The 12,156-nt window shown below is 38.5% G+C and overlaps 1 protein-coding gene across 4 annotated transcripts in view; it reads right to left on the reverse strand.

Moving 5' to 3' along the window:
• Positions 1–12,156, reverse strand: part of ITPR2 (inositol 1,4,5-trisphosphate receptor type 2) — a 489,660-nt gene that overhangs the window by 341,194 nt on the left and 136,310 nt on the right. For all 4 annotated transcript variants that reach the window (XR_009617392.3, XM_060658096.3, XM_060658095.3 and 1 more), the window contains exons 12-14: positions 9,267–9,366; positions 8,112–8,272; positions 61–202 (exon numbers count right to left, since the gene is read on the reverse strand). Coding sequence is in view for 3 of the 4 variants with exons in the window: in XM_060658096.3 (XP_060514079.3) it covers positions 61–202; positions 8,112–8,272; positions 9,267–9,366 (403 nt within the window). In the remaining variant the exon portion in view is untranslated. The remainder of the gene's footprint in view (positions 1–60; positions 203–8,111; positions 8,273–9,266; positions 9,367–12,156) is intronic.

The following is a 12,156-nucleotide window of genomic DNA, read 5'->3' on the forward strand; positions in this document are numbered from 1 at the left end:
TTCCTGATGCTATAATTCAAAACAATTCAATGTGCAAATTTAGTACATGAAAACATTCACCTGTGCCAGTATGTTTTGTTCCCTCATTAACTTTTGACGTTCTCGGTTTGGCTTAATGATAACAACATCCAAAACTTCTTGTCCGTTATTAAGTACATCAGCCACAAAGAAGATGAGGTCTTCTAATAATTTGGTTACAAACCTACCATAAAGTGAAAAAGAAACTTTACTCAAATTTTGGAAAATATTTTTTAATAAGTACTGAGGACTGAAACACTGGAACATTGAGAACATTTTATAATAAAAATTCTTTAATCAACAATATATCTAATTCAGTTAACATTTACCTAAATCTTTATGAAGAGCATGCCTTCTCCAGCTCCTCCAGCCCCCACTCCTGCTTCCAGTTCTAATCAAGTATTTGCAAAGACAATTATGACATAAAGCCACATGAGCCCAAACAGAAGATAAGTTGATAGGCTAACACCACCAGATCATTTTCTAGAACTGACTAGCAAAGAAGAGCATTTCTGCTTAAGGGAGAACGGCTCAATTTCTAAATTTCTAAATTCAAATCCTTTTTCTACTATTGACTCAAACTATATTTCCAATCTTCACCATACTTCTGCATTTCCAATGAACAGAATAGGAAACACTTAAATGATGTATGAACAGAGTCAGAGCAAGCAATCAGATGTTTTAAACTGTTCTGAAACTATTACCTGATCTATAAAAATCACGGCACTCTAAAATCATATATTAACGTGCACCTTTAACTCTACATTTTGGTTATTATTTTAACTATTACTTGAACTTCAGTGGCATTCAGAACCTAATATGTTTTAAAAACCCTTCCTCCCTTAGCTTTCGTCTTCCTCCTTCCTCTGCCCATTCTTCGTCATTTTCTACATGAATTTTTAAATTTGTTTTAATTTTTGAAAAATTTTGTCCAGCAAATATATATACATATATATTATCCATACACATGAGCATATTCATTCACTATTATTAGCATGCCCAATCATGATCACATCAATAAGAAAACTATAGTATAAGAGATCAACAATTCCAAAAAAGTATAGAATGTATTTAGTTAAGAAGCATTTTGATCCTATCTCCAGATTTACCTCCTGAAAGAGAATGTACTTTCATAGAGTCAAATGAACATACCCAGAATCCAGAATTTAGCCACCTACAGGCAAATTTCAGCATACTTCCTAAATCATAAATTCCACTCCAAAATTTCAGGGATTCTATGCTTTCTTGGTGTACCTATGTTAAATTTGAACCCAAACTGTTTCTTTTTTAAAATGTGCCTGATAAGATTCACTCACATAAGCTCTGAGGACAATCAGAGAAATGTAAGATATGATTCATGTGCATTGAAATGTGGTGTTAATTTCTTTTGAAAAGCATAAATATATGTATTTTCTTTTTCAAATTATTAATATTCTTTTCCTCCTCTGTTTCAGATTAAGTGTATTCAGATGTTTAGATATCTAAGAAAGCACAAGTTTGGGACAACTACAAATCATTCTGTTTTAAAGTCTTCCAGATGGCCTGAATTGGTGACAATTAATGGAATGATGATGAAGACAATTAAGTCTTAATTGAAAATCATTATACATTAACCCGGCTTGCACAGCGTGACTCCTCTGATGATGGGGCAATGGAAGGCAAGAAAACCAGTCTTCTCTTCTGACCTCAAAACTGTTGAAACTCTTTTTCTCCCTTTTCACCTCCAGCACCCCATCTGTGGTAAGCAATTGGGTTTTCTCAGGTTAGATCAAACTCCAATTCTTTTTTTTTTTAATTTTTTTGAATGTTTACTTATTTTTGAGAGAGAGAGACAGAGATAGAGCATGAGTGGGGGAGGGGCCAAGAGAGATGGAGACACAGAATCCAAAGCAGGCTCCAGGCTCTGAGCTGTCAGCACAGAGCCCGACACAGGGCTCGACTTCACGAGCCGTGAGATAATGACCTGAGCCAAAGTCGGATGCTCAACCGACTAAGCCACCCAGGCACCCCATCAAACTCCAATTCTTTACTGAGAAGTGGTTTGGTCCTACTAATTCACCCCATTTTATTAATTTGCTTATACTAAAAACTTTCTGTGTGGCTTTGTCATATGCAGCAACGATAAATAAGATATAGTTTTTAAAAGACATACCTAAAAAAACAAAACATTTTGTGGATTAGGAACAAACTAAGAGAGACACAGCGATAAGCAAGGATAATGCTCAATCCCTGCAAGATAACTGGGACTGGAAGCACAGAGCAGGAAACTAAGTTCAAGATCTGAAAGCAGGTATTAAAGTAGGAATTTTCCACCTCTGAAGAGAACCTTAAAACTTGGGTGGCCCCTTTTCAGCTCTGGCTGTGCGGTAGGAAACTCACAGAAAGACTGGACCTAGCCACCTGTGAGGTCAACAGCTGAAGCCTCAAATTACCATAGGACGGGGAACTCTGTTCTCAACCATAAGACTGACAGAGGAGATCAGCAAAAGTAGAGAAAGGAAAAGCAAAAAACAGCCACTTAAGAAGAGCCTGCATATTCAAATTCCAAAGCACGTGAGGAAAATGGACATAAAGAAGGCCAGTCCCATCACATGTAAAAAATCAAGAGGTCGATTCATTACCAACAAAATGCAGGTAACAGAACAATTTCAAAATAACTTTTAAATAAGTCTTTTCAATCACCAAAGAGATAAAGAAAGATGGGGCGCCTGGGTGGCTCAGTCGGTTGTGCATCTGACTTCGGCTCAGGTCATGATCTCGCGGTCTGTGAGTTTGAGCCCCACGTCAGGCTCTATGCTGATAGCTGGGAGCCTGGAGCCTGCTTCAGATTCTGTGTCTCCCTCTCTCTCTGCCCTTCCCCCCATGTACTCTGTCCCTCTCTGTCTCTCAAGAAAAAAATTATAATCATTTCAACAAAAATCTAATTCACAAAGGTAAACTATTCTATACACAAAGAAAAATTATTGATTTATAAGACAATATAAAAAATCAATGCAGAAAGCAGCACAGAGAGATATAAAAAGGCAAATGATAAAAGGAAAGTGAAAAGATAAAGAGGATGAATTAAGAGGATCCAACATGCATTTAATAGGAGTTCCAAAAGAGACAAGAGAGGGAAAAGGTAAAGAAGTAACATCTGAAAGAAAATACCAGAAAACTTTTCAGAATTAAAGAAAGATCTAAGTATACAGACTAAAAGCATACCTTAAATATCAGGTGGGAAAAACAAAAATAAAACTTCCTTGTGTAAAAAAATAATAATAATAATTAAACATAAATTCACAGACACAGAGAACAGATTGGTCGTGGCCAGAGGTGAAGGGTAGTGGGTGGGTGAGATGGGTGAAGGAAGTCAAAAGGTACAGACTTTCAGTTATAAAACAAATAAGCCCTGGGTGTGTAACGTACAGCATAGTGGTGACAGTTAATAATACTGTATTTGAAAGTTGCTGCGAGAGTAAATCCTTAAAGTTCTCAATACAAGAAAAAAAATGTTGTGACTCTGTATGGTGACAGATGTTAACTAGACTTATCGTGGTGACGATTTCACAATAAACACAAATATCAAATAGTTAGGTTGTAAACCCAAAACTAATATAATGTTGTACACCAACTCCACCTCAAGTTTTAAAAGTGTGTTAAAAAATTTCCTTGTAGGAGCACCTGGGTGGCTCAGTTGGTGAAGGGTCTGACTTTGGCTCAGGTCATGATCTCACGGTTCATGAGTGTGAGTGCCATGTCGGGCTCTCTGCTGACAGCTCAGAGCCTACAGCCTGCTTTGAAGACTGTGTCTCCCTCTCTCTGCCTTTCTTTCTTTCTCTCTGTCGCTCTCTCTCTCTCTCTGTCTCTCTCTGCCTCCCTCTGTCTCTCTCTCCCTCTCTCTCAAAAATAAAGAAACATTAATTTTTTTTCAATTTCCTTGTAAACACATCATAGTAAAACTTCAGGACATCAGAGACAAAGAAAAAGTTTAGAAAATTACCAAAAAGTAAAGGAAAAATGGCCAATAAGGTAACAATTCTATCAGCAAAAAACTTCTTAATGGCAACAAAATATGTCAGAAAATCATTACCTTATAACTTTACTAAAGGAAAATAACTGCCGAGCTAAAATTCTAACACATAAAGTAGCACGTAAGAGTGGAAGTAAAACAAAGATTTTTTCATATATTTAAAAACTGAGATTTATAACCCACAGACCCTAACCAAATGTTTTAAAGAATAAATTTCAGCAAAAAGAAAAGTGAGCCCAGAGAGAAGACATGAGAAGCAAGAAATAAAAGCGAGCTGAAGAAGTAAAAGATAACAAGAAATACAATTCACAGTAAAAATAATTTTTAGGAATTAAAACTTTTAATAAAAAAGGGGGTACATCATAATTTATATGACACATTTACTCCTTTGTAGATATCAACTATTAGAAAAAAAAATTTTAATGAAAAGGATGAACACAGAACTATGATTCTAGACAAATATTCCAAGAAAGATGAGAAGGAGAATATCAGTGCATAATTAAACCATTCTGAGGTACTTTACTCCCATGAGAAGAAGAAAGGTTTAATAACTTCAAATTTTATAAGAAAGAATATGCAGCTAAAATGTATGGCAAGAATAGTCATAATGCAATTGCTAGAGAACAGCAATAGGACCTAAAGCTTCTAAACCAGTAGAGGAAAAGAAAAAATGAGGAGAATTTACCAGCTTTATCAACCTAACAGAAAGAAGCAAGAGAGGGAACAGACAAAAAAAAAGCTACATCAAGAAAAAAAAGATAGAATAAACCCAAACATTTATTAAATGCGAAATAATTGAAAGATGATCAGATTCCATTTTTGTAATTATTTTTGCAGTCTTGAGGTCTTTTCTTTTTTTTTTTTTTTTTTTACACATATCATGCCACAGATTCACAGGGAATGGGTTCCATCAGTGCAGACTCTTCCCCACTGCTTCTCGCAAAGCGTGTCTTCTCTGGGTGGAGCAGCATGTGCTTCAGTTGAACCCAAGTATCTATCTCTTCCTCTTCCTTCTTAGTCTGATCATTTTCCTTCACACCCTTCAGGAAACTATCTCTGCTCTTTGAGTGCTTCATATGCTCAATAGGTACATTAATTCTCTTGGCAAGAATCTTGTCCTTAACTTGTTTGTTTACAACAACGTCAACAGCATGCTGGGTAACACTGTAGACTCTTCCAGTTTTGCCATGGTAACATCTGTGGGGTGTTCCTTTTTAAACAGAGCCAATTCCCCTGATGTCTACACTATCATCTTTCTTGCCGATTCTCATATATGTGGCTGAAGGAAGCACTCCAGGTTTCTAAGAGACCTGAGAGCACACAGCCGTGCCTCAACTCTTTCCCTTTGTGTTGGTCTTTTTGGCGAAATACCGGAAGATGAAGGCTCCAGACAAAAGGGATCAGATTAGGTGAGGAGTTAAGACAGTGGAGTAGTAGGGGGACCCTATGCTTGTCTCATGCCTCGAACATAGCTAGATAAATACCAAATCATTCTGAGCAGCCAAGAAAGTGATCTGAGGACTGAGAGAACAAACTGCACAAGTAGAGGGAGAAAAGAAAGAGATCAGATTAGATTTTTAAAATCTAGCTCTCAAAAAAATAAATAAAATAAAATAAAATAAAATAAAATAAAATAAAATAAAATAAAATCTAGCTCTCTGCCGCTCACAAGACACATCACTAAAACAAAATGACCAGGAAATCTGAAATAAATTGATACTCAAAAAGAAGCACCAGAGAAACACTAACCAAAAGGCAGCCAGTGTGGCGACTTTACTATCAGGCAAGTAAAAGTTAAGGAAAAATGATGTTGCTAAGGAAGATGTTAACTTTGAATGACAAAGGTATCTGATCTGAAACAAAGAAACAAACAAAAACCCAAGGATATCTGATCCGGTGATCCCATGTGGGGTGACCACTATTCTAGATACTGAGCTTCCATCCTGGGGACTCGGAACCAACCTCAAACCAGTAAACAGAGTGAAGACGCGGCCGTAGTCTGTGCTGTTCACTACCACATTATCAGTGCATGTGCATGCTGCCTGGCCCAGGGCCAGGCATATACCAGGAGCTCAATAAACATGAATTAATTACATCTCCAAACTGTAAATGCTGCTGAGGAACCCCACATCTTTTTCTGTACCCTCAAAACTAACACATGGTGCAGAAATTCTGGTTTACGATTACATGCGTCACTAACTGAAAAGCAGTTAACCCCGCCTCCACTTTCCCTCCTCTCCCACCCCCACCATGTCCCCAAGACTCTCTATTTTGTTGGTGCAACTATGCACAATAAGATCAGAAACTCCACTGAAAACTATCGGAGATTGAGGATCCTGGGGCATAACACAGGAGCTTGTGCCTCCAGAGCCCATTCCTGGGGCAAGTAAAGGGGAAGCCATGAGAGAGAATTCAAACAACACAGGCATTTTGAGCTAGATCTGCAATATTCTAACACCTCCCCTTTGACCTTGTATCATTCTTTCTGGTTTTGAGTAAGAGAAGATCTAATAATAACTTCATTCTCCAGAGAGAAAAAAAGTCAGAGTTGTGAGGGTATTTTCAGATAGAATTTTATATTGAATTCTAAAACAGAGAAAATAATATAAAAACACTCAACTATGCCAAGAAGTTCCATTGTATTGACAGGCAGCTTTGAGTGAATTGTGATAGGAGATGACTTTTCTAAAACTACTAAATCAAGATCAATAATTGCAACTTCATATTTCTCAAGCATATTTCTCTTTGCTCTGATGTTTCTCACTGTAAAACAGTGGGGAAAGAAGCAGGAACAATAAAAATGCACGATCCCTCATCCCTGGTCAGTCCTGGTCATCCCAGTCCTGAGAGCTCCATATGAATGCCTGCGAAATTGGTAAAAAGCTTTCTCTTGTTCAAATGTAAAGGTATGCAGCAGATCATCAAGGTGGGGGATATATAAAAAAGGCTTGTGTTCTGGAGCACTGAAAACACAGAGACTTGAAAAACGCACACGACTGGGGGCATTTGGGTGGTTCAGTCGGTTGAACCTCCAACTTCAGCTCAGGTCATGATCCCAGAGTTCGTGACTTCCAGCCCCACATCAGGCTTGCTGCTCTCAGTGCAGAGCCTACTTTGGACCTTCTGCCCACCCCCCATGTCCCTCCCCCACTCTCCCTCTATCTCACAGAAATAAATAAAACATTTTAAAAAATTCAAAAACAAAACCACACATGATCGAATCCCCCACTTACATAAAATGAGAATAATGTCCATCTCAGGACTGTTTGAAGGAGTACATAAAATATGTTTACAGTACCAACACAAAATAGGAATGATATCATTGAGAGCTATCAGGATCATTCTCTTTCTCAACCATTTCCAGAACCAGAGCTGAAGAATTGAGGATCCAGTTTCTCTGCAGGAGTTGTAAGGGCAGAGTGCTGCACCCTGCAGATTATGTCCTGGCATATTTATTTCATGGTACCTGAACAGATGAACGTGTCTTGCATAAATAAGATAGAAAAACATAAAACTTCTTTTAGGACTTTTAGAACTCTTAAATCCAAATATTAAATGAAGCCCAACAAAAGTATTACGAGTTTTTTATGAAACATTTAAAAGGAAAGATCAGCAAACAAAAAAACAACTCCAAGCAGGGCGCCTGGGTGGCTCAGTCGGTTGAGCATCCGACTTTAGCTCAGGTCATGATCTCACAGTCCATGAGTTCAAGCCCCGCGTCGGGCTCTGTGCTGACAGCTCAGAGCCTGGAGCCTGTTTCGGATTCTGTGTCTCCCTCTCTCTCTGACCCTCCCCCGTTCATGCTCTATCTCTGTCTCAAAAATAAATAAACGTTAAAAAAATTTTTTTCAATAAATAAATACCTCCAAGCCCAGCTAAAATGGAAAAAAGTGAATATTCAACCAGATTTTAAAGTCCCCATTTTCATTCGCTCACCATGATCCACTCATTCAGAAGCAGGTGTGCCGCTAGGGAGACCATTCTAAATATCCCCTTAGAGCCATTCATTCACTTGAGGCTTACCACAAGAGTTGATAACTGACTCTTGATGACTTAAGAGCCATTTAACAAAATTACTAACCTCCTTTCATTCTGAGTTATTGTACCATTTTCCAGCTTTTTAACTGTGGTCGCCAGCACTTTATTTGCATCATTGGCAAAGTCTAAGTCTCGGACCTCAGACAGCGGGACAGACACAATGGCAAATGCTTCTTTATCTTCTTTTGTTTGGCAGGTTCCAATCTGCAATGTGTTTTTTACACTAAGATTAGTTGTTTTTTAAAATCTGCAATATTTTTCTGGTACTAACACATCTTAATATTGTTTAAGAAATATAAGACAGGGGCGTCTGGGTAGCTCAGTCGGTTAAGCGTCTGACTCCTGATTTCCTCTCAGGTCATGACCTCAAGGTCATGAGATAGAGCCCTGCATGGGGCTCCATGCTGAGCGTGGAGCCTGCCTGGGATACTCTCTCCCTCTCCCTCTTCCACTCTCACCCCCCTCTCTAAAACAAATAAATAAATACTTAAAAAAAAGAAGTACAAGACAGGAATAGATCATCCAAATACAATAATTCCCACTTGCATCATCCACTATGAAAGACTGAAGGGACACACAGATTTTCCATGCCCATTCCTGCCTTGTTCCCAAAGCCCACTAGAAACACATCCTTGCACACTTGTCCTTTGCTTCAGTGTCAACAGAATAGAGAGAATGTACTCCTGGAATCTTCTCCCCTTTCTACATGCTGCTCCCACGCTTTTGGTATCTGTGCTAGCATCCTCCTGAATCACAGCCCCACTGCAGCCAAGCCACTTAGTTCAGCTACCTAAGCAACTGGCAAAATGAATACTTGAGGAAATGGCTTGTAATAATCTCTAATATTGGTAAGGACACATTGTAAGGGACATGTCAATCACCCCTGATCCTAATCATACAACATTTGTCTAAAAATTAAACAGTTCTCATAGGGTGCCTGGGTGACTCAGTCGGGTAAGCACCCAACTGTTGGCTTCAGCTCAGGTCACGATCTCACGGCTTTGTGGGTTCCAGCCCCGCATTGGGCTCTGGGCTGGCAGCACAGAGCCTCCTTGGGATTCTCTCTCTCTCTCTCTCTCTCTCTCTCTCTCTCTCTCCTCTCTCTCTCTCTCTCTGCCCCTCCCCTGCTCACATTGTCTCTGTCTCTCTCAAAATAAATAAACTTCAAAAGCATCAAACAATTCTCAAAAACATTTACCTTTAACATAACAGGCCTCTCTTCATCTGTGTCTATGGGGATACTGGTACTTGTTACCCACGTGTTGGTACATAAATGCCTTAACCGAACGTATGAGTTCCTAAAAGCAAAATAATACAAAAAACAGATGATTAAAAATTAGCACACTTATATATTAACATATTTAACAGTTTCATACATGATATGAATATATTAAAGACTAGTTGACTCAAGTATAGGTCAGTCTGGTTTAAGGAAAAAGTTCTGAACCAAAGACTACTTCAAAACGTGTGGTATTATTACCTAGACCAGTGGTTCTCAAAGTGTGGTCCCTGGACCAGTGGTAACAGCATCACCTGGGCACTTGTTAGAAATACAAATTCTGAGGCTTTCATCCCAGTTCACTGAATCAGAAACTCCAAACGTAGGGCCAACAATGAATATTTTAGCTGCCTCTCCAGGCAATGCTGATTTGAGAACCACTGACTGAGTGGCCATGTCAGTTAACACAGCTGTCTGATCGTAGTTTCTGTAGCGTAATCATTTGCGTGCAAAAGTATTCTTTCAGTGAGAGACTCTCATTATGATTTTGGGGGCAACTGTTCTTGTAGAACTTGGTCAAAGTTGACAAGTAGATTTCTTCTTTTAACCTTCATCTTTTCTGTTAGGGTGGGTCAGTTGTTAGCTTGCAAAAGGGAAAACACCAGCATGTTAGTGCCCTTCTGTATCCCCATGCCTCTTCCATCGCATCTCTAACAACATGTTTACTTTTGAAAATAAATATGAAAAAAGTAAAGAAAAAAAGTTGTGGTTTATATGTACAATGGAATACTACTTGGTAATGAGAAAGAATGAAATGTTGCCATTTATAGCAACATGGATGGAACCGGAGGGTATTATGCTGAGTGAAATAAATCATACAGAGAAAGACAGATACCATATGTTTTCACTCATATGTGGATCTTGGGAAACTTAACAGAAGACCATGGGGGAGGGGAAGGAAAGGGAAAAAAAAGTTAGAGAGGGAGGAAGGCAAACCATAAGAGATTCTTAAGGACTGAGAACAAACTGAGGGTTGATGAGGGTTGGGGGAGAGGGAAAAGTGGGTGATGGGCATGGAGGAGGGCACTTGGGATTAGCACTGGGTATTGTATGGAAACCAATTTGACTATAAATTATATTTAAAAATAATAATTGAAAAAATACAGTAGTGGCCTTAGGAAGAAAAAAAAAGTATATACAGCCAATCTTCATTATTTATGGATTCTGCACTTATGAATTCAGCTATTCCCTAAAATGTATTTGTAACCCCAAAACCAATAGTCAGGGCACTTTTGCAATCATTCTTGGACATGAACAGAATGGCAAAAAATTTGAGTCCCCACTGTGCACATTTCCAGTGAGGCTGAACAAGGCAACATTCTGCCATCTCGTTTCTGCTCCGACTATAAATAAGCATCCTTTTCATGATCTATCCAGTCCCATGTTTTTCCAGATTTCTGTGCTTTTTGTTGATGAGTCTGCTGTTTAAAACAGCCTCAGGCATAGTGCTGCAGTGCTGTCCAGTGTTCCTAAGGACAAGACTGTGATGTGCCTTATGGAGAAAATACTTATGTTAGATAAGCTTCATTCAAGCATGATACGGTGCTGATGACTGTTAGTTTAACGTTAATGATTCAACAATAGATAAAAAAAAAAATAAGGTGTCTTTAAACAAAAATACACACAGCACAAGATTACGTGTTATTGACTGATGAAAATATTGTGACCAGAGGCTCATAGGAACCTAATCCTTCATGTCTTCTAGGAGCAATGGCTCGGTATTTGCTATTTCAGTGTACTGGGAAAAAAAACAGAACCAACTGTGTATGAACTGTGAGGGAATACTGAGAAAGGACAGCTAGAACTTGATCCAACTCAAACATTATCATCTTAGTGACCTTTTATTATTATCATTTCTTTAACAAATATGTATAAAATACCTGCTAAAACAAAAGCATTGTGATAAGTTCTCTGCCTCCAAGCTGCTGAGAGTTAAGTAGGAAATATAAGACATAAATAAATCCTACAACAGGAGGCAAAAAGCATTAAGACCAATAAGACCCAAATAAAATGCCAAGGGGCTCCAGGAAAGAGAGAGGCTCAATCAGCATCATGACTTTGTTCATTCATAAAGGCAGGTGCAATAGAGACTGATTTTCAAAACTGTAAAATAGCACAGGGGCTCCTGGATAGCTGAATTGGTTAAGTGTCCTACTTCAACTCAGGTCATGATCTCACAGTCTGTGGGTTCAAGCCCCGCATCTGGCTCTGTGCTGACAGCTCAGAGCCTGGAGCCTGCTTTGATATCTGTGTCTCCCTCCCTCTCTGCTCCTCCCTTGCTTGTGTTCTTTCTCTCTCTCTCTCTCTCTTTCTCTCAAAATATGAATAAACATTTAAAAAAAGAATACTTAAAAAAAAGAAGGTAAGACATTCTCTTACCTTATGTTCTGGCTACCTCATTACCAATTCCACTTCCCCATCCCTCTCGCACTTAGGTCCCAAATATCCTAAATTAGAGAGGCCATTTCTGAACACTAATACCTAATACAACTCTGCAGTTTTTTTTCAAAGCAGTTTTATTACCTGCTCCGGTATTTTATGTTTATTTTTCTATTGTCTCTATTCCTCATTTGAAATTAAGTATAGAACCAGTTTGTTCACTGTTCACTTCCCAGTGTCAAGGGCAATGTCTGTTAAGTTCAGTAAAGGTTTGTTGACTGAATGACTAAAGAAATGAACACATGGATGAATGAATGAATGGATGAATGAATGAAATCTGAAATTTGACATAATAGAAATAAATGATATAAGGATTAATAGAAATTCCCCTAGATTGTTTTTCATGTTAGAAAGCAAAGGCCATACCAGT

The sequence above is a fragment of the Panthera onca genome, chromosome B4 (assembly GCF_046562875.1).
Source record: "Panthera onca isolate mPanOnc1 chromosome B4, mPanOnc1 haplotype 2, whole genome shotgun sequence".
Classification (NCBI taxonomy): domain Eukaryota; kingdom Metazoa; phylum Chordata; class Mammalia; order Carnivora; family Felidae; genus Panthera; species Panthera onca.